At 42.9% G+C, this 26,825-nt stretch overlaps 1 protein-coding gene across 1 annotated transcript; it reads right to left on the bottom strand.

The window, feature by feature from the left end:
• Window positions 1-6,889: 6,889 nt before the first annotated feature.
• Window positions 6,890-24,684, bottom strand: LOC139582365 (5-hydroxytryptamine receptor 1E). The gene is made up of 2 exons (XM_071412340.1): window positions 24,570-24,684; window positions 6,890-8,229 (listed from the first exon to the last, which is right to left on the bottom strand). The coding sequence occupies exon 2, from the start codon at window positions 8,141-8,143 to the stop codon at window positions 7,022-7,024; it is 1,122 nt and encodes a 373-aa protein (XP_071268441.1). The 5' UTR covers window positions 8,144-8,229; window positions 24,570-24,684; the 3' UTR covers window positions 6,890-7,021.
• Window positions 24,685-26,825: the final 2,141 nt, after the last annotated feature.

Consider the following 26,825-nt stretch of genomic DNA (forward strand, 5'->3'; position numbering starts at 1 on the left):
CTTTTCTTTTAGATCTGAGGAAAGAGTGCCTCCTACTGGCCCTCCAACACTGTCTGGTCTCCCATCTAGGGACTGACCAGGACCAACACTGCTTAGCTTCAGAAGCAAGCCAGCAGTGGGATGCAGGGTGGTATGCTGCTGGCATGCTACTGGCATACCACCCTGCAGGTAAGTGACTCATCTATCAGTCTTATCGGGCCTTTTAGGGGGAAAAAAATACAATTGATGGGTGCAAATGTCAGTTTCCTGTACAGGTCTTTGGTCACTCACATAGGCTACCGTCTATTGAAGCCAATATGGAGGTATACCTACAGTGAATTAAGTGGAGAACAATTTTATGTTGAGGGTGTGGTAAAACCAATTGAGACAAAAACATAACTAACCCACATGGCTATTTTAAAATTGATGTTAATGTACAGTCAGGTTCAAAATTATTTGCACCATTGATAAAGATGAGCAAAATAGACTGTATAAAATAAATACTCCTGAGCTATATTGTATGCTCCAAAAATTTTGAAAATTATATTATTTTATCCTAACACAAAGAGAAAGAGATTTTGTTTAACAAGTAATATATTTTTTCTCAAAAAAATATAGAGGTCAAACTGATTGGCACCCATGTCTTCAATACTTCTGAGACTTTTTCTTGGATGTTTTATGAGATTGGAGAACATACTGGAAGGAAACTAAGACCGTTCCTCCATACAGAATCTTTCCAGATCATTGACATCCTTCGTCTGCGTTAATGGACTGCCCTCTTCAATTCAAACCACGTGTTTTCCATGTAGTTCAAATCAAATCAAAGTTTATTGGTCGCGTAGGCGTAGCGAAATGCTAATGTTATTAGCGCCTAACAATACAATAAAATGTGAAACAAGTACACAGATAATAAAACAATAATTGTATGTTGTGTTTTTGTTGATATTAGTGTTATGTAATGATGTAACGACATATTGATACAAAATGTATAAAAAACTTTATTGACAATTTTGTATTAATATAAAATAAAAAATACGAATCCAATTAACAACCCAAGTAGCACTGTAACAGTAATCCAAATACAATCTATACGTATTTATACCGGAATAATTTACTCAAGATATACTAAGAATGATATGTACAGCAGTACTGTAGGTATGTTAGAGTGTGCTATGTCAAGAATACAGTATCTCAATAAATATGCAGTGTGTATAAACAAGTGTAGCTAAAATGCAATCTACAGTAGTAAAAAATTCACACCCCTTGAATTTTTCCACATTTCGTTGTTTTACAAGGTGGGATTAAAATTGATTTATTGTCATTTTTTTGTCAACGACCTACACAAAATACTCTAATGTCAAAGTGGAAGAAAATTCTAACATTTGTAAAAAACAAAATATGAAAAATAAAACACAAATATATCTTGATTACGTAAGTATTCAACCACCTGAGTCGATACATGTTAGAATCACCTTTGGTAGCAATTACAGCTGTGAGTCTTTCTGGGTAATTCTCTAAGAGCTTTGCACACTTGGATTGTACAATATTTGCACATTATTCTTTTTTAAATTTGTCAAGCTCTGGCAAGTTGGTTGTTGATCATTGCTAGACAGCCATTTTAAATTCTTGCCATAGATTTTCAAGCCGATTTAAGTCAAAACTGTAACTAGGCCACTCAGGAACTTTCAATGTAATCTTGGTAAGCAACTCCAGTGTATATTTGGCCTTGTGTTTTAGGTTATTGTCCTGCTGAAAGTTTTTTTTTTTTTTGTGTCCCAGTGTCTGTTGGAAACCAGACTAGACCCGGTTTTTCTCTAGGATTTTGCCTGTGCTTAGCCCTATTCCCCAACAGATCCACAGATGACACAATCTCTACTGCACTCCACACTGCCCTCACCCACCTGGACAAAATGAATACCAATGCAAGAATGCTGTTCATTGACTGGAGCTCAGCATTTAACACCATAGTCCCCTCCAAGCTTATCACCAAGCTCAGGACCCTGAGATTGAACACTTCCATCTGCAACTGGATCCTGGACTTCCTGATGGGGCACGGTGAGGGTAGGCAACAACATATCCGCCATGCTGACCATCAACACGGGGGCACCTTAATCAAATCAAATCAAAATCAAATGAAATTTTATTAGTCACATACACATGGTTAGCAGATGTTAATGCGAGTGTAGCGAAATGCTTGTGCTTCTAGTTCCGGCCATGCAGTAATATCTAACAAGTAATTTAACAATTTCACAATAACTACCTTATACACACAAGTGTAAAGGAATGAATAAGAATATGTACATAAAGATTAATGAATGAGCGATGGCCGAACGGCATAGGCAAGATGCAGTTGATGGTATAGAGTACAGTATATACATATGACATGAGTAATGTAGGCTATGTAAACATTATATAAAGTGGCATTGTTTAAAGTGGCTAGTGATACATTAATTACATACATTTTTCATTATTAAAGTGGCTAGAGATGAGTCAGTATGTTGGCAGCAGCCACTCAAAGTTAGTGATGGCTGTTTAACAGTCTGATGGCCTTGAGATAGAAGCTGTTTTTCAGTCTCTCGGTCCCCGCTTTGATGCACCTGTACTGACATCGCCTTCTGGATGATAGCAGGGTGAACAGGCAGTGGCTCGGGTGGTTGTTGTCCTTGATGATCTTTTTGGCTTTCCTGTGGCATCGGATGGTGTAGGTGTCCTGGAGGGCAGGTAGTTTGCCCCCGGTGATGCGTTGTGCAGACCTCACTACCCTCTGGAGAGCCTTATAGTTGTGGATGGAGTAGTTGCCGTACCAGGCAGTGATACAGCCCGACAGGATGCTCTCGATTGTGCATCTGTAAAAGTTTTTGGTAAGAGTGTTTTTGGTGACAAGCCGAATTTCTTCAGCCTCCTGAGGTTGAAGAGGCGCTGCTGGGTCTTCTTCACCACGCTGTCTGTGTGGGTGGACCAATTCAGTTTGTCCGTGATGTTTACGCCGAGGAACTTAAAACTTTCCACCTTCTCCACTACTGTCCCGTCGATGTGGATAGGGGGCTGCTCCCTCTGCCGTTTCCTGAAGTCCACGATCATCTCCTTTGTTTTGTTGACATTGAGTGTGAGGTTATTTTCCTAACACCACACGCCGAGGGCCCTCACCTCCTCCCTGTAAGCCGTCTCGTCGTTGTTGGTAATCAAGCCTACCACTGTAGTGTCGTTTGCAAACTTGATGATTGAGTTGGATGCGTGCATGGCCACGCAGTCATGGGTGAACAGGGAGTACAGGAGAGGGCTGAGAACGCACCCTTGTGGGGCCCCAGTGTTGAGGATCAGCGGGGTGGAGATGTTGTTTCCTGCCCTCACCACCTGGGGGCGGCCCGTCAGGAAGTCTTGGACCCAGTTGCACAGGGTGGGGTCGAGACCCAGGGTCTCGAGCTTAATGACGAGTTTGGAGGGTACTATGGTGTTAAATGCTGAGCTGTAGTCGATGAACAGCATTCTTACATAGGTATTCCTCTTGTCCAGATGGGTTAGGGCAGTGTGCAGTGTGATTGCGATTGCATCGTCTGTGGACCTATTGGGGCGGTAAGCAAATTGGAATGGGTCTAGGGTGTCAGGTAGGGTGGAGGTGATATGGTCCTTGACTAGTCTCTCAAAGCACTTCATGATGACGGAATTGAGTGCTATGGGGCGATAGTCATTTAGCTCAGTTACCTTAGCTTTCTTGGAAACAGGAACAATGGTGGCCCTCTTGAAGCATGTGGGAACAGCAGACTAGGATAAGGATTGATTGAATATGTCCGTAAACACACCAGCCAGCTGGTCTGCGCATGCTCTGAGGACGCGGCTGGGGATGCCGTCTGGGCCGGCAGCCTTTGCGAGGGTTAACACGTTTAAATGTTTTACTCACGTTAACTGCAGTGAAGGAGAGCCCGCAGGTTTTGGTAGCGGGCCGTGTCAGTGGCACTGTATTGTCCTCAAAGCGAGCAAAGAAGTTGTTTAGTTTGTCTGGGAGCAAGACATCGTGGTCCGCGACGGGGCTGGTTTTCCTTTTGCAGTCCGTGATTGACTGTAGAGCCTGCCACATACTTCTCATGTCTGAGCCGTTGAATTGTGAAGGGATGTGTGCTTAGTCCCTTCCTGTACTACCTGTTCAGCCACGACTGTGTGGCCGCACACGACTCCAACACCATCATCAAGTTTGCTGATGACAGAGAATTCCGAAAATTCTACAATCTTTACTCTGCATTGTTGGAAAATGACCCATAAGTAAGCATTTCACTGTTAGCCTACATCTGTTGTTTACGAAGCATGTGACAAATCACATTTGGTTTGATTTGATATTGTAGGAAATTCGTTTCTGGAACAGAGTCTGATATGTACAGTGCCTTGCAAAAGTATTCAGACCCCTTGGATTTCTTCAAATTTTATTGTGTTACAAAGTGGGATTAAAATTGATTTAATTGTAATTTTATTGTCAACAATCTACACAAAATACTCTGTAATGTCAAAGTGGTAAATGACTGTTTTGATAAATAAAACATTCATAACTAAAATATAGTTGTTACATAAGTTTTCATCCCCTCTGTTTAGGCAAGTCTAAATTATTTCCGGAGTACATATTGGCTTAACAAATCACATGATTTTTGAGTGACTATACCTGTATCTGTAAGGTCTCTCAGTCAAGTATTGCATTTCAAGCACAGATTCAACTACAAAGACCAGAAGGCTTTTCAAAAGCCTCATAAAGAAGGGCAGTGATTGGTAGATGGGTAACAATAACAAATCAGACATTGAATATATCTTTAAGCATGATCAAGTTAATAACTATGCTGTGGATTATATATTAAACCACCTAAACACATCAAATATACAGTTGTCCTGAACTGAGCTGCAGGACAGGAATTAAACTGCTCAGAGATGTTACCATGAGGCCATTGGTGATTTTAAAACAGCTACAGAGTTCAATGTCTGTGATGCTAGAAAACTGAGGATGGATGAACAACATTGTAGTGACTCCACAATAATGGCCTAAATTACGTAGTAAAAGGAAGAATACAAATATACAGAATAAAAATATAAAAACACTTGCATCTTGTATGCAACAAGGCACTAAAGTAATACTGCAACAACAACAAAACACAGCATTGAGTAACTGCCTCCTTATTTTCAAGCATGGTGGTGGCTGCATCATGGTATGAGCATGCTTGACATCGGCAATTACTGTGGAGTTTTTCAGAAATGGGATGGAGCTAAGCATAGGCAAAATCCTAGAGGAAAACCTGTTTCAGTATGCTTCACACCAGACACTGAGTTGCTTAGCAAGTTACAGATTTGACTTAAATCTGCTTGAAAATCTATGGCAAGATTTGAAAAATTCTGTCTAGCCATTATCCCTAACACCTTGACAAAGCTTGCAGAATTTTGAAAAGAATAATGGGCAAATATTGCACAATCCAGGTGTGGAAAGCTCTTATAGATTTACCCAAGAAGACTCACAGCTGTATTCGAAGTCAAAGGTGTTTCTAACATGTATTAACTCAGGTAACGGAATTCTTATGCAACGACTATATTTTAGTTATGTAAATTCTGTTAATCCCCCAAAAATATTTTAAAAATTCTACTTTGTCATGAGAGTATTTTGTGTAATAGTCTTTTAATCCCACTTTGTAACACAATAAAACGTGAAGAAATCCAAGGGGTCTGAATACTTTTGCAAGGCACTGTATGTGAATGGTGTGTATAGACAGTGTGTGAATAGAAAAGTTGTGTACAGCAGTAGTTATATAGGATGAGCCATGACTAGAATACAGTATATACATATAATGTGGGTAAAACAGTATGTTAACATTATTAAAGTGACAAGTGTTCAAGGACTCAATGTACATAGGACAGCAGTCTCTAAGGTGCAGGGTAGAGTACCGGGTGGTAGCCGGGTAGTGACAGTTTCTAAGGTTCAGGGCAGGGTACTGGGTGGAGGCCAGCTAGTGATGACTGTTTAACAGTCTGATGGCCTGGAGATGGGGTCCTCTGCCTATGCAGTCTTCTTTCTACACGAAACTCACCACTGGTGTGTGTGGCCAAAGAGCTCTATTGTCATGTCCTCCAACAAATGCAAACACCCGGAGGTCACTAAACGGCATTGGCACTTGGATTGGAACCGGTGCTATGGTCAGATGACATGAAAATATAGCTCTTTAGTCACACACACCAGTGGTGGGTTTGGCGTTGAAATAAGGATGCATAGGCAGAAAAGTATCTCATACCTACAGTAAAATATAGTGGTGGATCTTTGATGTTATGGGGCTATTTTGCTTCCATTGGTTAATGTTAAAGTCAACAGGATCATGACCTTTACCCAGTACCAGGACATTTTAGCCAAAATCCTGGTTGCCTCTGCCAGGAGGCTGAAACTTGGCAGCAAGTCGATCTTCCAGCAAGACAATAACCCTAAGCACAAATCAAAATCCACAAAGAAATTGTTAATTGACCACAAAAAATCTAAATGTTGCAATGTCTCCAGACTGCCTCCCACCTGTGGTTTGAATTGAAGAGGGGAGTCCATAAGTGCAGATGAAGGATATCAAGGATCTGGAAAGATTATGTATGAAGGAATGGTCATAGATCCCTACCAACGTGTTCTCCATCTCATTAAACATTTTAGAAAAAGGCTTATTACTTGTTAAACAAAATCAATTTTTCTGAGCAATTGTATTAGGATCAAATAAAACATTTTTGGAGCATACAGTATACTGTAGCTCAGTATTGGTATTATATATTTTATACAGTCTTTTTTGCTCATCTTTATCAAGGGTGCAAATCATTTTGGACCAGACTGTATGTCTTTGTGTATGGATGTGCATTTATGAGCCATGATTATTCTTGGTCAAAGTTTGTGTTTCAAGCAAAGAATAAGAAGCAGATCATTTAAGACTTTTATTTAGAAACGCACAACATCACACAAGTCATATAGCCAATGGACACACTGCATGTAACTTTCCCTAATACATTCTCTGATGGGACAATACTGTACGTTCAACCTGGGCCTGCAAACCTATGCATGCTCCTTTCGTCTGAGCAGTTTCTTAAAGGCCAACTTAAAATCCTCATTAAAGCTGGTGTAAAGGAGAGGGTTAATGAGTGAGTTGATGTAGCCCAGCCAGGTTAAGAAGTCAGATACATGTGGGGAGGCAGTTATGACCTGTAAGCCTACAAGAAGCTCCTTCAGAAAGAAAGGCATCCAGCAGAGGATAAAAGCGCCAAGGATGAGGCCCAGGATACGTGCTGCCTTCCTCTCCCGGGAGGTACAGATCTGGTGCCTCTCATCTGCCGCCTCCATCTCTGTCTCAAATGAGGGGATACGGATGGTGACATTGAGCCTGTCAAACTCCAGAGTAGGGTCTGAGTTGGACAGGTCCGATACACAGAAGGTGTGTGCCACACGACAGTGGTTTAGAGAGTTCTGGCTGCTCAGGTGCCGGGACGAGACCCGTTTCTGGTAAAGTGTCTTTGCGGCATTGTAAATCCTATAGTACAATATGAGAATAAGGGTCATGGGGATGTAAAATGCCCCAAAAGTGGAGTAAATGGTGTAGCCCACATGGTTGTGCTCTATGATGCACTGTTTTGGGCCATGGCTACCGGGCCTGTGTCTCCAGAAGAGGGGCGGTATAGATATGAAGACTGAGATGACCCAGATGATGCCCACCATGACAGCTGCCCGGCGGGCCGACCTCTTGCGGGCGTACTCGATGGCCTTGGTGATAGCCCAGTACCGGTCCAACGCTATGACACACAGGTGCAGGATGGAGCAGGTGCAGCAGGTCATGTCCACACTCAGCCAGGCCTCACACACCACCTGGCCCAACGACCAGGTCTCCGTGGCGATGTAGAGGATGCTGACTGGCATCACCAGGATAGCCACCAGAAAGTCAGTGAACGCCAGCGAGCAGATGAGGTAGTTGGCAGGTAGGTGGAGCTTCTTGGTGGTGCAGATGGCTGTGATGACAGCACCGTTGACCAGCGCAGTGAGGAGGGTGAGGAGCCCCAGTAGAACTACCAGCACCACCATCCTGTCTGTAACCAGCACCGCTGGGAGAGCGCTGGCTGGGGCTCCTGTGCTGTTGGTGATGTTGGGCCCTGTGGAGCTGTCTCCATGGTACCTCTCCATCTCCATCTCTGGACAGGGCCAGATCTCCCCCTTCTGCTGGATACAATCTCTCCCAAGGATAGGATGATCCACACTATGGGTCAAAGGTCACTCTGTAACACACAAAAAAGTGCATAAATATTATTATTTCAGAACAAATATTTTACACTATCACAGAGACCTTGGTGAAAATGTGTTTTTCAGTATGATACTTTATAAGAATTCTAACAAGTACACTAGACATCATTATATATTGTATATATTTAGCAATAACTGCTACATAATAGAAGGCACAAAGTTTCTTTGCTCTGGCAAACATTAAATTAGTATTTGTATTTTTCACCTGCCTTTCGAATCGAAGGTGCCGCCCTTGGTTATTGGGGGTTGTTATAAAATAGGATAATGACTGACAATCAAGGTGAAATAGTGCAGCCCACAGCAGTAATTGAGCTTCTGAAAGGTGAAGGGTTCGGACTTATACTCTGGAAACTTTTTTAAGCAATGTCATTTGGGAGATGAAAAGCCACTTAACACAGAGAGTAGTTATAAAACCGAGGGGAGAATTCCTAAAGTAGAGTCCACACTGCTAATTATCACAGCATTTTGTTGTTTGTCTGTAATTAAACGCTGTTCCAGAAAACATTCATTTGACGCTCCATTATTTCACTGACATATAAAGATATTTTACTGTACCAGATTTCCAATTCTATCCAACATAAAATACCCTACAATCTGACAAAGTAATTGCTTCTTATAAAAGTTAATAAGGCGCAAACTGTTGAGACAAAGAATAAAGAGAATAATCTATGTTACAGTGAGTAAATGTAGCAATGGGGCAAGTGTAAATGAGGCATATCGCTCTAAGGCTTATCTATCTCATACAATGTCTCTTATCCTCTCTGAGAGGCAGAAATATTGGGCTTTATATCTGCAAGAGGGCATGAGACTGTTGAAGGAGACTGCTGAAGGACATTGTATCCCAAGTGGCACCCTATTTCGTACATAGTGCATTACTTCTGACCAGATCCCCATGGTACTATGTAGGGAATATGGTGCTATTTAGGACGCAGGCCTTAGCTAGACCAGGTAGACAAAACATTTCAATGGTAGCTGTCAACATGGACATGGTTCACTACTGCCCTTTAGTGCACCTCTTAACGCACACCTCAGCTGAGTCAATATAAACATGACAGGTGGGCCAAGCCAGGGCATGGTGTGAATTAGGCATGTGCAGATTAGTCCTAGCCATCTGTCTGTCTAACTCAACATGAGGCAGAGCAACTAAGGTCATAGACTGATACAGTTGTAAAATAACAATGAGAACTTAAGGTGAGGCACCACACCCTAATAGGGTAATTTATCCCCCTTATTGTAGAATAATAGTGAAGACATAAAAACTATGACATAACACATATGGAATCATGTAGTAACCAAAAAAGTGTTAAACAAATCAAAATATATTTTATATTTGAGATTCTTCAAAGTAGCCACCCTTTGCCTTGATGACAACTTTGCACACTCTTGGCATTCTCTCAACCAGCTTCATGAGGTAGTCACCTGGAATACATTTCAGTTAACAGGTGTGCCTTGTTAATTTGTGGAATTTCTTTCCTTCTTAATGCTTTTGAGCCAATCAGTTGTGTTGTGACAAGATAAGGGTGGTATACAGAAGATATCCCTAGTTCTTGATTTGATTTAGCCTGGGTTTCATACTGAGAATAAGCAAAATACTCAGTCTTGTACCCTGCTGATAATGATTTGCATGAGCCAGTAAAACGTAACGTAACTAGTTACTAAAACTATCCACTTGGTGGGAGTAGAGGGAAAGGAGAGTGGAGAGAAAAAAAAGAAAACTTTGAATTCATAATACATCTCTATTTGAAAAATATAATCTAACTTACTTTGGAAGTACCAGTAAAACATGCCTTAGTTCGTATTACCATTTAGTCAACATTGGAGGTGTGCAGAGGCCTGAAAGTTGCTTTTCAAAGAATACAGTACTTTTCAAAAATGCTTTCTGCTCATCTGAAGGTAAGTCATCACAGGCTTAACCTGTCAAGCATTCTCTGGGAGAATACAGAGGTGTGTGTGCAATACATCCTACTGCCTCCCCCTCAGTGCCTTTTCATGTAACCACTCAGTCTGGCATCTGAAATGACATTTCCACTGAGGAAAAAGGTCTCAGCACACCACTGTCATACCATGGTAGAGCAGAGCAAAGAGACAGCACATTTTGCTTTTATCCATGGCTTTAAAGACATTCCTGTGAGCCTGATATTTTATTAAAGTATGACTCAAAATACACTGAACAAAAAATATAAACGCAACATGTAAAGTGTTGGTCCCATGATTCATGGAAATAAAAGATCCAAGAAATTTCCTCTCATTGACCTAGTTATGATATAATGCCATTTGAACACCCCTTGCTTTACTATACTTTACCTCTCCGGGGAAATGAAAGCATGTCTCAAACACTCCCATCACTTTGTATTGAAATAGAATCTGTGGGGCTTTGAGACTGTCAAACATCAAAAGGTTCTCACACACCAAACAATCATTTTCCCCTTTTTTAGTATTTTCCTCTCTGATTCAAGCAAAGTTGCTGCAAGGCTGTCATTAAACATGTGATTAAAATGGGAATTAAAGAAGCATTTAGTCATCCCTCTGTAGAGCACCAAATCCCTCTCAAATCTAATGCAAAACTCTGTTTCAGTGACTGAAATAACTCTGCTTTGGACTCAGATGCCCCATTCGTTTCTACTGGGAAGGAAGTTAAAAAAAACTCCAAGGGCACATATCTCTTTCACATGACCTATGCTAACCCAAGTCTATGACCTGTCTACTGGGCTAAAACAGAAGCTGAAAATATGGACCAACGCATTACGGAGGGCAGCTGCAGCATCACATATCCAATGTTATGCTGGTGTTGATCTTTCTAGATATGGGCACATATCCTGCAGTTTGGCGGTTTCAGATAATGAGACAAGAGTATGCCAGGAAAATGGCAAATTCATGTAAATCAGAGCGCTGATACAATACCTATTTTCATGCACCTCCAAGATGTATGATGTACTAATGGTCTAGTTACTTTTTGGGCCCCCCCCCCAAAAAAAACAGATCATGAGGGGCCTCAGTTGCTCGTGGGTCTGCGTACCCATATCCACAATTCTAGACATTTTTTCATAAGGTGGAAGAAAATGTTTGATAACTGATGATCAATGGGCCCCACCCCGGTTTGTAATTCGACCATGCTTAATACAAGTTTAGATAGCTGGCTGCTAGACTTACTGGGGGGGTGTATACAGTGACTGTCTAGCAATCCAAAGGTTGCGTGTTCGAGTCGCATCGGGAAGAACTGTTGCATTTTTGCTAACCCTTCCCCTATTCCTTTTCCTAACCTTAACCTAATTCTCCTTACCTTTGTTGTTTTAGTTCTCGTAACCACCAACGTAAATGTGTTACAACGCAACACGTAACCTGGTCTCAGAGAAAGACGTATAAAACTATACGTCCTCTACTATACATCTGCCAACGTATGATAAGTTATGTCATCCAATTCGTATGTTATTGTTCGACTAGGTAAGACGTGTGATACTATACATCCTCCAATTCGTATTATATTGTTCGACTAGGTAAGGCGTGTGATACTATACATCCTCCAATTCGTATGATATTGTATGACCGCTATTCCATTCATAAAGTAACCTAATGTAATATATCATATTAAATGGAGGGAATACATTTACCTACCAAATCCTATGGATTGCCCAGAGACCAGGTTGTGACAGAACACACTGTCTATGTCCCAAATGGCACCCTATTCCCCATAGGGCTTTTGTCAAAAATAGTGCACTACATAGGGAATAGGGTGCCATTTGGGATGTACACACTTTCTTTTACAGCTTTTGCACATTCAAGGTAGAAGACTGATGGACGACATCTAAATCACTCACTGACTATGCTGACTGTGCTTAATTTTGTACGGAGCCAGGCAAATCACACTCAAGAAGTCGGCAAATGATGTTATTACTCAGCTATCATCTCACCAGGGAAATGGATGACCTTTCAGGAGTGGAGATTGCAATGGTGATCTTGCATTATTATAAAACTGCCAGGTCCCTGTGGCTCTGTATCACAAGTTGTGGGCGAACAATCCATCATCAACATACACTGTAGCCAATAATGATCCGATTCAATCATTCAAACCCGTTAATGATCTCTTTGCTAAGCCTGCTGTTGGAAAAGGGGACATTAATAGAGATAGACAGGAGTACCTGATGAGTGGAACAAATAACAGCCTGGAGCAAAGAGATGACAGGAAATAGAAATGGAAAAATGATACAGGCATAGGATCTTAATTTGATCACCCTGTTGTTGCAGTAAAGTTTGTATTTTCCACTTAAAAATTACAGACTTGACTTGCCCCAACTAAAATGGTATCTAATTAATTAATTTCAATTCATTATAATCCACATTTCCTGATGCTGCAGGATTATTCTCTTGCTGTGAGAAACTGGTCAAATTAAGATCCCACACCTGTAGGTGAAGGGAGAGGTCAAATGTATCTCCATTTCCATTTCATATCCAATTAGATACGTTATGACATCCAGGCATATTACTTGCACCTCTATTCCACCCACTAGCCTCCTGCTCTGGAATGCATTTTGACCATTAGGGAGCTGAGAAACATTGTGCGTCCCAAATGGCAAATCAAAAGTACACTACGTAGGGAATAGGGTGCCATTTGAGACACAGAAACAGGCGCTGAATATGATGGACCATGGCGAAGGGAGAACTCTGCATGACAGATACAAATGGACAGGGGAGAGATCATATATTTATGGGGAAAACTGGTTAACCTATTCTTGGCTTTGGTAGAGGAAGAATAGGTGGTATTTTGGGACTCTTAAAGTTTCTCTTCGGCTGTGTATGGAGGGATGACACTTCTATTTGTCAAGAACACAATTCATGTCCAGTTTAAACGCAACTGATGTACCCACCCAGAGAAGCAACAAATCAAATGTGACCGCCTTAAACACAAAAAATAAATAAATGTCTGACATAAACAATTGGCCTATAATTCACTCCTGAACAACGAGACCATGAATGGAAACATCATATTTTCTCAAGGTAGCAAGAACAGGTAATATAACAACCAGCTGTGAGCATTTAAGATGGAACCCCAGGAACAATATATTACTGTGTAAGGAGGAGGAGGACATTGATCGATGCAGGGCCCTCTGTCCCCATATTCACCTAGTCTTTCACACAGACATTGATTGACTGTTGCTTTCAGGATGTAAATCTTGGTGGGATGGAGAGTGGGACAGATGGTATATGGAGTGCTGTCCATGGTGCTGAAATCACAATGATCAAATCAAATCAAATCAAATTTTATTAGTCACATACACATGGTTAGCAGATGTTAATGCGAGTGTAGCGAAATGCTTGTGCTTCTAGTTCCGACAATGCAGTAATAACCAACAAGTAATCTAACCTAACAATTCCACAACTACTACCTTATACACACACAAGTGTAAAGGGATAAAGAATATGTACATAAAGATATATGAATGAGTGGTGGTACAGAACGGCATAGGCAAGATGCAGTAGATGGTATAGAGTACGGTATATACATATGAGATGAGTACTGTAGGGTATGTAAACATAAAGTGGCATAGTTTAAAGTGGCTAGTGGTACATGTATTACATAAAGATGGCAAGATGCAGTAGATGATATAGAGTACAGTATATACATATGAGATGGGTAATGTAGGGTATGTAAACATTATATTAAGTGGCATTGTTTAAAGTGGCTAGTGGTACATTTTTACATAATTTCCATCAATTCCCATTTTTAAAGTGGCTGGAGTTGAGTCAGTATGTTGGCAGCGGCCGCTAAATGTTAGTGGTGGCTGTTTAACAGTCTGATGGCCTTGAGATAGAAGCTGTTTTTCAGTCTCTCGGTCCCTGCTTTGATGCACCTGTACTGACCTCGCCTTCTGGATGATAGCGGGGTGAACAGGCAGTGGCTTGGGTGGTTGTTGTCCTTGATGATCTTTATGGCCTTCCTGTGACATCGGGTGGTGTAGGTGTCCTGGAGGGCAGGTAGTTTGCCCCCGGTGATGCGTTCTGCAGACCTCACTACCCTCTGGAGAGCCTTACGGTTGTGGGCGGAGCAGTTGCCGTACCAGGCGGTGATACAGCCCGACAGGATGCTCTCGATTGTGCATCTGTAGAAGTTTGTGAGTGCTTTTGGTGACAAGCCGAATTTCTTCAGCATCCTGAGGTTGAAGAGGCGCTGCTGCGCCTTCTTCACGACGCTGTCTGTGTGGGTGGACCAATTCAGTTTGTCCGTGATGTGTACACCGAGGAACTTAAAACTTTCCACCTTCTCCACTACTGACCCGTCGATGTGGATAGGGGGGTGCTCCCTCTGCTGTTTCCTGAAGTCCACAATCATCTCCTTTGTTTTGTTGACGTTGAGTGTGAGGTTATTTTCCTGACACCACACTCCGAGGGCCCTCACCTCCTCCCTGTAGGCCGTCTCGTCGTTGTTGGTAATCAAGCCTACCACTGTAGTGTCATCCGCAAACTTGATGATTGAGTTGGAGGCGTGCATGGCCACGCAGTCGTGGGTGAACAGGGAGTACAGGAGAGGGCTCAGAACGCACCCTTGTGGGGCCCCAGTGTTGAGGATCAGCGGGGTGGAGATGTTGTTACCTACCCTCACCACCTGGGGGCGGCCCGTCAGGAAGTCCAGGACCCAGTTGCACAGGGCGGGGTCGAGACCCAGGGTCTCGAGCTTGATGACGAGTTTGGAGGGTACTATGGTGTTAAATGCTGAGCTGTAATCGATGAACAGCATTCTCACATGGGTATTCCTCTTGTCCAGATGGGTTAGGGCAGTGTGCAGTGTGGTTGCGATTGCGTCGTCTGTGGACCTATTGGGTCGGTAAGCAAATTGGAGTGGATCTAGGGTGTCCGGTAGGGTGGAGGTGATATGGTCCTTGACTAGTCTCTCAAAGCACTTCATGATGACGGAAGTGAGTGCTACGGGGCGGTAGTCGTTTAGCTCAGTTACCTTAGCTTTCTTGGGAACAGGAACAATGGTGGCCCTCTTGAAGCATGTGGGAACAGCAGACTGGGATAAGGATTGATTGAATATGTCCGTAAACACACCAGCCAGCTGGTCTGCGCATGCTCTGAGGACGCGGCTGGGAATGCCGTCTGGGCCTGCAGCCTTGCGAGGGTTAACACGTTTAAATGTTTTACTCACCTCGGCTGCAGTGAAGGAGAGCCCGCAGGTTTTGGTAGGGGGCCGTGTCAGTGGCACTGTATTGTCCTCAAAGCGGGCAAAAAAGTTGTTTAGCCTGTCTGGGAGCAAGACATCCTGGTCCGCGACGGGGCTGGTTTTCTTTTTGTAATCCGTGATTGACTGTAGACCCTGCCACATACCTCTTGTGTCTGAGCTGTTGAATTGCGACTCGATTTTGTCTCTGTACTGGGACTTAGCCTGTTTGATTGCCTTGCGGAGAGAATAGCTACACTGTTTGTATTCGGTCATGCTTCCGGTCACCTTGCCCTGGTTAAAAGCAGTGGTTCGCGCTTTCAGTTTCACGCGAATGCTGCCGTCAATCCACGGTTTCTGGTTTGGGAATGTTTTAATCGTTGCTGTGGGTACGACATCGTCAATGCACTTCCTAATGAACTCGCTCACCGAATCAGCATATTCGTCAATATTGTTGTTGGACGCAATGCGGAACATATTCCAATCCGCGTGATCGAAGCAGTCTTGAAGCGTGGAATCAGATTGGTCGGACCAGCGTTGAACAGACCTGAGCACGGGAGCTTGTTGTTTTAGTTTCTGTTTGTAGGCTGGAATCAACAAAATGGAGTCGTGGTCAGCTTTTCCGAAAGGGGGGCGGGGGAGGGCCTTATATGCGTCGCGGAAATTAGTATAACAATGATCTAGGGTTTTTCCAGCCCTGGTAGCACAATCGATATGCTGATAGAATTTAGGGAGTTTTGTTTTTAGACTAGCCTTGTTAAAATCCCCAGCTACGATGAATGCAGCCTCAGGGTGTGTGGTTTCCAGTTTACAAAGAGTCAGATAAAGTTCGTTCAGGGCCATCGATGTGTCTGCTTGGGGGGGAATATATACGGCTGTGATTATGATCGAAGAGAATTCCCTTGGTAGATAATGCGGTCGACATTTGATTGTGAGGAGTTCTAGATCAGGTGAACAGAATGACTTGAGTTCCTATGTGTTGTTATGATGATCACACCACGTCTCGTTAATCATAAGGCATACCCCCCCGCCCCTCTTCTTACCAGAAAGATGTTTGTTTCTGTCGGCGCGATGCATGAAGAAACCAGCTGGCTGCACCGACTCCGTTAGCGTCTCTTGAGTTAGCCATGTTTCCGTGAAGCAGAGCACGTTGCAATCCCTGATGTCTCTCTGGAATGCTACCCGTGCTCGGATTTCATCAACCTTATTGTCAAGAGACTGGACATTGGCGAGTAGTATGCTAGGGAGTGGAGCGCGATGTGCCCGTCTCCGAAGCCTGACCAGGAGACCGCCTCGTTTGCCCCTTTTACGGCGTCGCACAGGGTCGCCGGCTGGGATCAGATCCATTGTATTGGGTGGAAGGCAAAACACTGGATCCGTTTCGGGAAAGTCATATTCCTGGTAGGAACGATGATGAGTTGACGTTAATCGTATATTCAGTAGTTCCTCCCGACTGTATGTAATGAAACCTAAGATTACCTGGGGTACCGATGTAAGAAATAACACATAAAAAAACAAAATACTGCATATTTTCCAAGGAACGCGAAGCGAGGCGGCCATCTCGTTTCGGCGCCGGATGTGAGATGATGCCACTGCTATGGCTCTAATTTAAACACATCCCAGATCACAATCTTCAAATGCTTTGGTTTTAACTCCTGTTTCTGATCATAATCGTTTACTTTGTCATCAAAACATCAGGTAGTAATGTCACCATATAAATGCACTGTCGAAGTTGGGGCAGAGAGCATCTTGTAATTTCCAGAGTCCAACAAGTCTACAGTACTATTTCAAATAAAATACAATTGTATTTGTCACATGCGCCAAACACAACAGGTGTAGACCTTACAATGAAATGCTTACTTACAAGCCCTTAACCAACAATGCAGTTTTAAGAAAATACAACAACAAAAAAGTAAGAGATAAGAATAACAAATAATTAAAGAGCAGCAGTAAATAACAATAGCGGGGATATATACAGGGGGTACCGGTACAGAGTCAATGTGTCAATGTGCGGGGGCACCGGTGTCGAGGTAATTGAGGTAATTATGTACACCACCGTTCAAAAGTTTGGGGTCACTTAGAAATGTTCTTGTTTTTGAAAGAAAAGCTCATTTTTTGTCCATTAAAATAATATCAAATTGATCAGAAATACAGTGTGGACATTGTTAATGTTGTAAATGACTAATGTAGGTGGAAATGGCAGATTTTTTATTGAATATCTACATAGGCGTACAGAGGCCCATTATCAGCAACCATCACTCCTGTGTTCCAATGGCACGTTGTGTTAGCTAATCCAAGTTTATAATTTTAAAAGGCTAATTGATCATTAGAAAACCCTTTTGCAATTATGTTAGTACAGCTGAAAATTGTTGTTCGGCCCCGTACGGCCCCGTATTGGGCCGTACGCACTACCCTTTGTAGTGCCTTGCGGTCGGAGGCCGAGCAGTTGCCATACCAGGCAGTGATGCAACCCGACAAGATGCTCGAAGGTGCAGCTGTAAAACCTTTTCAGGATCTGAGGACCCATGCCAGATCTTTTCAGTCTCCTGATGGGGAATAGGTTTTGTCGTGCCCTCTTCACGACTGTCTTGTTGTGCTTGGACCATGTTAGTTTGTTGGTGATGTGGACACCAAGGAACTTGAAGTTCTCAACCTGCTCCACTACAGCCCCGTCGATGAGAATGCTCGGCCCTCCTTTTCCTGTAGTCCACAATCATCTCCTTTGTCTTGATCACGTTGAGGGAGAGGTTGTTGTCCTTGCACCACACGGTCAGGTCTCTGACCTCCTCCCTATAGGCTGTCTCATCGTTGTCGGTGATCAGGCCTACCACTGTTGTGTCATCAGCAAACTTAATGATGGTGTTGGAGTCGTGCCTGGCCGTGCAGTCGTGGGTGAACAGGGAGTACAGGAGGGGCCCTCGTGTTGAGGATCAGCGTGGCGGATGTGTTGTTAACTACCCTTATCACCTGGGGGAGGCCCGTCAGGAAGTCCAGGATCCAGTTGCAGAGGGAGGTGTTTAGTCCCAGGGTCCTTAGCTTAGTGATGAGCTGAGGGCCAACTCAGATTTAAACACACATAAACCCATCCAGCCAGATAAATCCTCAGAATGTTTTGGTTTAAACTTTTTGTGTTTAACTTTTCTTAATGTCACCATATCAAAGTTGTGATGTAAATCTTGCTGTGGAGGAACAGATGGTCAACCAGCAGGGGGTACTGTCCATGTCCTGAAATCCCATCTGCCACTTCCATGTCTTTGCTCTGCTTTAAAGAGTGACTGCCTTTGAAAATCCCTTTGAAAACGACATTGGCATCGATATGAGTCCGAAACAGTTACTCTAGTTTCAAAATTGACTACAAAGTGTAAATTGGATCATTTTGATCATAAAGTTAGTCTCGTCTAAAACTGAGTTTGTAACATCCATGTGTCACAAGGGGTAACACATGGATGTTGGATTTTGATTTGACGATGTCCATTTGCCCACTAACATGGGTTGAACAGCTGCGGTGATTGCTCTCTAAAAACACACAAGCCAATCGGCATGTTTGGTGGATCTTTAAAGACGTCCTCCAGTGATTATTTTTACACACACACACATTTGTCACATGAGGATACTTGGACCACCTATTGAGATGTACCTTTTGATAAAGGCCCAATGCAGTCAAAGATGTGATGTTTATGTATTTTATTTACACATTAATATGGAGTTGGTCCCCCCTTTGCTGCTATAACAGCCTCCACTCTTCTGGGAAGGTTTTCCTCTAGATGTTGGATCATTGCTGTGAGGACTTGCTTCCATTCAGCCACAAGAGCATTAGTGAGGCACTGATGTTGGGCAATTAGGCCTGGCTCTCAGTCGGCATTACAATTCATCCCGAAAGTGTTCAATGAGGTTAAGGTCAGGGATCTGTGCAGGCCAGTCAAGTTCCTCCAGACCGATCTCGACAAACCATTTCTGTATGGACCTCGCTTTGTTCACGAGGCATTGACCATTCTGAAACAGGAAAGGGCCTTCCCCAAAATGTTGCCATAAAGTTGAAAGCACAGAGTTGTCTTGAATGTAATTGTATGCTGTAGCATTAATATTTCCCTTCACTGGAACTAAGGGGCCTAACCCAAACCATGAAAAACAGCCCCAGACCATTATTCCTCCTCCACCAAACTTTACAGTTGGCACTATGCATTCGGGCAGGTACCGTTCTCCTGGCATCCGCCAAACCCAGATTCATCCGTTGGACTGCCAGATGGTGAAGCGTGATTCATCACTCCAGAGAACGTGTTTCCACTGCTCCAGAGTCCAATGGCGACGAGCTTTACACCACTCCAGCCGACGCTTGGCATTCCACATGGTGATCTTAGGCTTATGTGCGACTGCTCGGCCATGGAAACCCATTTCATGACGCGACCGACGAACAGTTATTGTGCTGACGTTGCTTCCAGAGGCAGGTTGGAACTCGGTAGTGAGTGTTGCAACCGAAGACAGACGATTTTTACGCACTACTCACTTCAGCACGCGGTGGTCCTGTTCTGTGAGCTTGTGTGTCCTACCACTTCACGACTGAGCCGTTGTTGCTCCTAGACGTTTCCACATCACAATAACAGCACTTACAGTTGACCGGGCAAGCTCTAGCAGGGCAGAAATTTGACGAACTGACTTGCTGGAAAGGTGGCATCCCATGACGGTGCCACGTTGAAAGTCACTGAGCTTTTCAGTACGGGCCATTCTACTGCCAATGTTTGTTTATGGAGATTGCATAGCTGTGTGCTCAATGTTATACACCTGTCAGCAACGGGCGTTGCTGAAATAGCCAAATCCACTAATTTGAAGGCATGTCCACATACTTTTGGCCATGTAGTGTATATTTCCACACTATGAGGTTGGAATAATACTGTGAAATTGTGAAAATGATGATCATGCCATTTTAGTGTAAGAGCTGTTTGAAAAGACTGCCTGAAATGTCAGCCTGTTTTGGTGGGATGGAGTTTTGGCCTTAGTAACTAGACCATTAGACCACAAACCTCTTTGCAAATAACAGCTAGTTTTCAGTTTTCCCCTCCCAACCCAGACTACTTCCAGACAGTCTTAGCCATTTTAATTGAAAACATTCACAGTAAGGTACTTCATTGTTACCCAGAAATGATTTGATGTTGAGATAAATACCACTGCATTGGAACTTTAAGTAAATCAGGTGATAAATGAGCCGAAAAGGAGACTTGAGTAGGACTTTTAACACAACCCAGCCGGATAACAATCCTCCGAATGCTTTGATATAAACTCCTGTTTTGATTGTCTTCCAAACGCCAGGCAGTAATGTCACTATACTGTAAATGCACTGTCAAAGTTATGAACAATGTTTTGGAGATTAGACTTTTTATTCATTTCCTTCAATGCCTGTTAGAGGTGTAATGTCCCTCCCTGGGAGAGAATGAATGAGTATTGAAAGTTTCACTTTACTCAATTAGAACTCTCTGGTTGCATTCCAAATGGCATTCTATTCCCTATATACTGTAGTGCACTACTTTTGACCACGGCCCATTGGGTTCTGGTCAAAAGTAGTGCACTAAACTCGTATCTGTTATAAATTTGGCTGGTGGTAAGACTTCCTGCTCCTAAAATGTAATAACATTTGATCATAATGGGAAATCAGTCACACAGCAGCACTAAGACATCGATCTAATACTTATACCCCTGATCTCCTTGTTTTTGTTATAGTTTTTTGTCATTGCAGACATCCCCACCCTGCCAGAATAGCAGAACCTAAACCGTGGAGCATAAGAATTACAGACATGAATACATAATCAAGCTCTGTTTGTTTGTGTGGATGTTGGATTAATTGGATTTGATGTGATACAGGAATGAGGAGAAACAATCATTGTTTTATGTTTCTAAATACGAGATTCACCGGCACAAAAGGCACATCTCTCTTTTATGGGCACTGTGCATCACAGCTGGATAGGCTGTGCTTCCGCTCTAAAAATCCATACCAATATTATTTCCGTTTAGACCTCCTTTCGTGGGTCTTAAAACGTCCTATTAGTGCTGCATGAAATTATTTTGTTTTTAAGGACGCACCTCAAATATTGCCACCCCTCCCACCTCAGCGCAAGCAAGCTGATGTTAGACAGGTAAATTGTCGAACCTTCCGGGTTTTTTTACATGACGAAATTGCAAACTAACGTGCGTTTGACACTTGCCGAAAATACAGCCCATGGTGTGCATCCCAAATGGTACCCTATTACACATTGCACTACTTTGACCAGAGCCATAGAGCCCTGGTATAACGTAGTGCATTATATAGGGAATAGAGTATAATATGGGATGCAGACATAACTGATTGGAATATGTTCAAAGATTCATCCACCCAGGACTCATTCATCAACATTGAGGAACATACATCGTCAGTCACAGGCTTCATTAGGAAATGTGTTGTACCCACAATAACAATCCGGACATACCCCAACCAAAAACCCTGGATGAACGGAGATATCTGTACAATGCTGAGAGCCCGTACTGCAGCATTTAATGTCAGCAGAACGAACCCCAATGACTCGGTGGCGCACGACACGTACAAGGCAAGCAGGTAAAAGCTCTGCAATCCATTAGGGATGCAAAAAGACAATACAGACTCAATCGTATCACAGACTACAAAGGCAAATCCAGCTGTGCGGTGACCACCGAAGCCTCCCTCCTAGAGGAGCTTAACACATTCTATGCTCGCTTCGAGGCCCACAACACCGAGCCATCCAGGAAGACACTTGCTACTCCGGATGACCAGGTCCTTTCACTCTCAAAAGAGTGAATACTCACAAAGCTGCCGGCCCAGATGGCATCGCTGGCCGCGTCCTCAGAGTGTGTGCTGACCAGCTGGCGGGTGTCTTCTCGGACATCTTCAACCTGTTCCAGGCTGTAGTCCCAACCTGCTTTAAGGAGACCACGATCGTCCCAGTGCCCAAGAAAAACAAGGTGACATGCCCAAATGACTATCGCCCCGTCGGGCTCACCTCGATCATCATGAAGTGCTTCGAAGGGCTGGTCATGGCCCACATCAATGCCAGCATGCCAGGCACACTGGACCCACTACAATTTGCCTACCGCTCCAACAGATTCACGGTAGTTGCCATTTCGATCGCTATTCACATGGCCATAACACATCTGGACAAGAGGAACACCTATGTGAAAACACTGTTCAATGACTACAGTTCAGCATTCAACACTATTGTTCTCTCCATGTTCGACACCAAGCTCAGAGCCCTGGGTCTGGATACCACCCTCTGTAACTGAATCCTGGACTTCCTGATGGGCAGACCACAGGCTGTGAGGATTGGCAACAACACCTTCTCCACACTGACTCTTAACACAGGGGCACCCCAGGGGTGTGTCCTCAGTCCTCAGCTGTACTCCCTGTTCACCTACAACTGCGTGGCTTTGCATGACACCAACTCCATCATCAAGAGAGTGTCCTGACCGATTGCATCACAGCCTGATATGGGAATTGCTCCTTTCATGACCTCAAGGCCCTCCAGCGGGCCGTGAATCACTGGGACCGTGCTCCCTCCCATCCAGGACATCTACTCGAAACGGTGCCGGAGGAAGGCACGCAGAAAAGTAAGATACTACACCTGTAGGTGTTACTAATGATTTATCCTAATCATCCAGACAGAAAATACAACATTATGTGATTTATGTGAAAAGAGGACATAATACTTTCCTATCATTCATGTGAGGCTAAGCACAATCTCATTCTAAATGTAGGGTGATTCATCGAAAGAGACGAAGCCCTCCCAGTGCCTGAATGCCCTCACCTCAGAGTTTATCTGTGTTCATCTAGTAAACATGGGCGGCTCCAGGGACGGGCTTGAAGGTGCCGAAGCCCCCTTTAGCATTAGCACCCCAAAGAAAGATTGTATTAGTACAAAGATTGTATTAGCTACCTCAGTGAAAAGTTCCTGGTGTGCTAGTAAAGTATTACCATAGCCATATGCCTATTCTCTTTCCTGTGCTTTTCCCAGTGCTAGTAAAGTTGAATTATTGGGGCCAGAGCCATATGTCTATTCAAAGATACACACATTTGTGTTATCTTTCCTGTCACATGTAACCTTTGTTTAGATCATCTACTGGACAGAGTGCAGACGTATTTAATGGTGATCTCAAAAGAAGGATGGAAGAGGTTACTTCAACTACCCCCAACCCCCACTCCAAGCTTTGGATCTCACAGATACTAGTACGCGCTCGCACACACTCCATTACGAACTACGAACTTGACAAAATGATGTGCAGCAGTCCATGGCTGGCACGGTCTCTCCTACACAATTCCCCAAGGTGTCATTTCAGTCCGAAATACACCACTTTGCAATTTCCGTTTAATTTCCATTTACTCACTTTTCGAGGTAAAGGTTAAAGCATGAATCTGTTAACGTTCCAAAACGACATTATATTCATTAACCCTCATGGATAAACTATGGGATTGGGACTTTATGTTAAACATATGGACGAATCCGTAGATTTCTATTGGATTATCATACGTTATTATACATTCATTAAAGGAATGGGAAATCATTTATTTAAAATGTCCTAGACAGCCTGAAGCCTATAGCCTAATTTTTCAATGATTGGCTATTGGCCTACGCATCAATGAAAAGGACAATCATAATTTTATGAACGATAAGGGATTTTCCATGCATTCTGTTGAGCATTGTCCAATTAAAACACATTCATCTTAGATGTTTGTTTTTCTGGAAAGATACACCCTTGATCCCTTTTATTATATTACAACAGTTAAACATAAACATAAATAAAACATAAATTCCCTGAAGGAGAAAATACTAAACAAATTTGTTCTTCAAGTTAATTAACAAGTCATTCCAAAACAGTAAGCCAGATAATATCTAAAGAAGTCAGATATACCTTATTATTTAGTTTTTTTGCTTGCGTAGACAAGTAAGTTCATTTTCACTGATCATTTCGCCACAATGAACATTTAAAAAGAAACCAGATGCAGCTATTCTAAACGTAATCGAGCAGTCGATAACCAAGAAGGCAACATTTACCTATACAGATAACTGTGATTGATCAGACTACAGTCTGACTACAACATCCTAATACAAAGGTATAGTGTGCTCATTTAGAAGTGTTGGTAAGTTTTGTGCGCAACGCATCGCTTACCGTGTATCGTTTTTCCAAACTCTTTTGGAGCGTCATCATTTCAATTTCTTGATGTAAATGAAGAAATCTGTCTCCGTTGAACGTTGGTTGTCCTCAACGAGCCAGTAGGTTTTTGAGCGCAATTTCCGGCGGTGAACCGCGCTGAACCGTTCATCAGGTGTCCTTACATTTGCGAACTGAAGATTTTCCACTGAGGGTCTGCAGAACCTTCGAATAATCCGCCGCATTAGCTCTGCACATAGGAGTGCACTGATCTCATTGATCTAAATCCGGACGTTGCCGAGTTTATCGGGAGAACTCATAAAAAAATCGTTCTGCCGGTTATTACAGACACTTGGATGCTTTGGTTGTCGTCTCCTTACAAATATCAAGGTTGTCAGTGAGTTGCACTTGAATGAAACGCACGCAAACACTAGGGGTCACCTTTTGCTAGAAGCAGTTGAGCATTCTCATAAAAATTGACCAGGCAATATCAAATCAAACTTTATTTGTCACATGCGCGAATACAACAAGTGTAGACCTTACTTACAAGCCCTTAACCAACAGTGCAGTTCAAGAAAGAGTTAAGAAAATATTTACCAAATAAAATAAAATAAAAAAACATTAAAAAAAGAAACACAATAAAATAACAATAAGGAGGCTATACAGGGGGGTACCTGTACAGAGTCAATGTGCTGGGTAAATGTTAGTCAAGGTAATTTGTACATGTAGGTAGGGGTGAAGTGACAATGCATAGATAGTAAACTGCAAGTAGAAGCAGTGTAAAAAACTAATGGAGGGGAGGTGTCAATGTAAATAATCCGGTGGCCATTTGATTAATTGTTCAGCAGTCTTATGGCTTGGGGGTAGAAGCTGTTAAGGAGCCTTTTGGTCCTAGACTTAGGGGCACCGGTACCGCTTGCCATGCGGTAGCAGAGAAAACAGTCTATGACTTGGGGGACTGGAGTCTTTGACAATTGTGGGGGCTTTCCTCTGACACCGCCTAGTATATAGGTCCTGGATGGCAGGAAGCTTGGCCCCAGTGATGTACAGGGCCGTTCGCACTACCCGCTGTAGTGCCTTACCATACCAGGCGGTGATGCAACCGGTCAAGATTCTCTCGATGGTGCAGTTGTAGAACTTTTTGAGGATCTGGAGACCCATTCCAAATCTTTTCAGTCACCTGAGGGGGAAACGGTGTGGTCGTGCCCTCTTCAGGACTGTCTTGGTGTGTTTGGACCATGATAGTTGGTTGGTGATGTGAACACCAAGGAACTTGAAACTCTCGACCTGCTCCACTACAGCCCCGTCGATGTTAATGTGGGCCTGTTCGGCCCGCCTTTAGTATAGCAATCATACTGCATGATTTATATTGAGTGATGTTTCCAACTCAATAGGTTTTAGCTGATATGAATAGGCCCATGGAAAATGGGAGTTGAGGTCTGAAAGGATATCAAGACCAGGCAGGCAGGCCCCTAGGGCACGAGAACACTACTGGTCCATTGGTGAGGACCCTCTGAGGACGTACAGTATCAGTATGAGGGAGATCTATATCAACAGCCTGGTCTCATAAACTAGCCGTAACATAGTAAATGTAAATCTGGACACTCAAATGAGTATGATATGTTACGTTGGGTATGGTTACATAGGCCGGGGTGTATGGGTGTGCATATAACACGAACATCTAGCAACCCAAAGGTTGCGAGTTTGAATCTCATCACTGACAACTTTAGCATTTAGTTAATTAGCCACTTTTCAACTACTTACTACTTTTTAGCTACTTTGCAACTACTTAGCATGTTAGCTAACCATTCCCCTAACTTTAACCCTTTTAGCTAACCCTAACCTTAACCTTTTAACCTAACTCCTAAACTTAACCCTAACCCCTAGCCTAGCTAACGTTAACCAGCTCGCTAACGTTAGCCACCTAGCTAGCATTTATAACATATCATGCGTTTTGAAAATTCGTAACATATACGAATTGTAATTTGTAGCATTTCATACGAAATGGGTGATGGACATCCACAAATTAATACATATCATATGCAATGTAACATATCATACTAAATGGAGTGTCTCAGATTTACAGTACCAGTCCAAAGTTTGGACACACCTACTCATTCAAGGGTTTTTCTTTATTTTGACTATTTTCATACATTGTAGAATAATAGTGAAGACAGCAAAACTATAAAATAACACGTGAAATCATGTAGTAGCCAAAAAAAGTGTTAAACAAATCAAAATATATTTTATATTTAAGATTCTTCAAAGTAGCCA

Source organism: Salvelinus alpinus, chromosome 8 (assembly GCF_045679555.1).
Source record: "Salvelinus alpinus chromosome 8, SLU_Salpinus.1, whole genome shotgun sequence".
NCBI classification, from domain to species: Eukaryota; Metazoa; Chordata; class Actinopteri; order Salmoniformes; family Salmonidae; genus Salvelinus; species Salvelinus alpinus.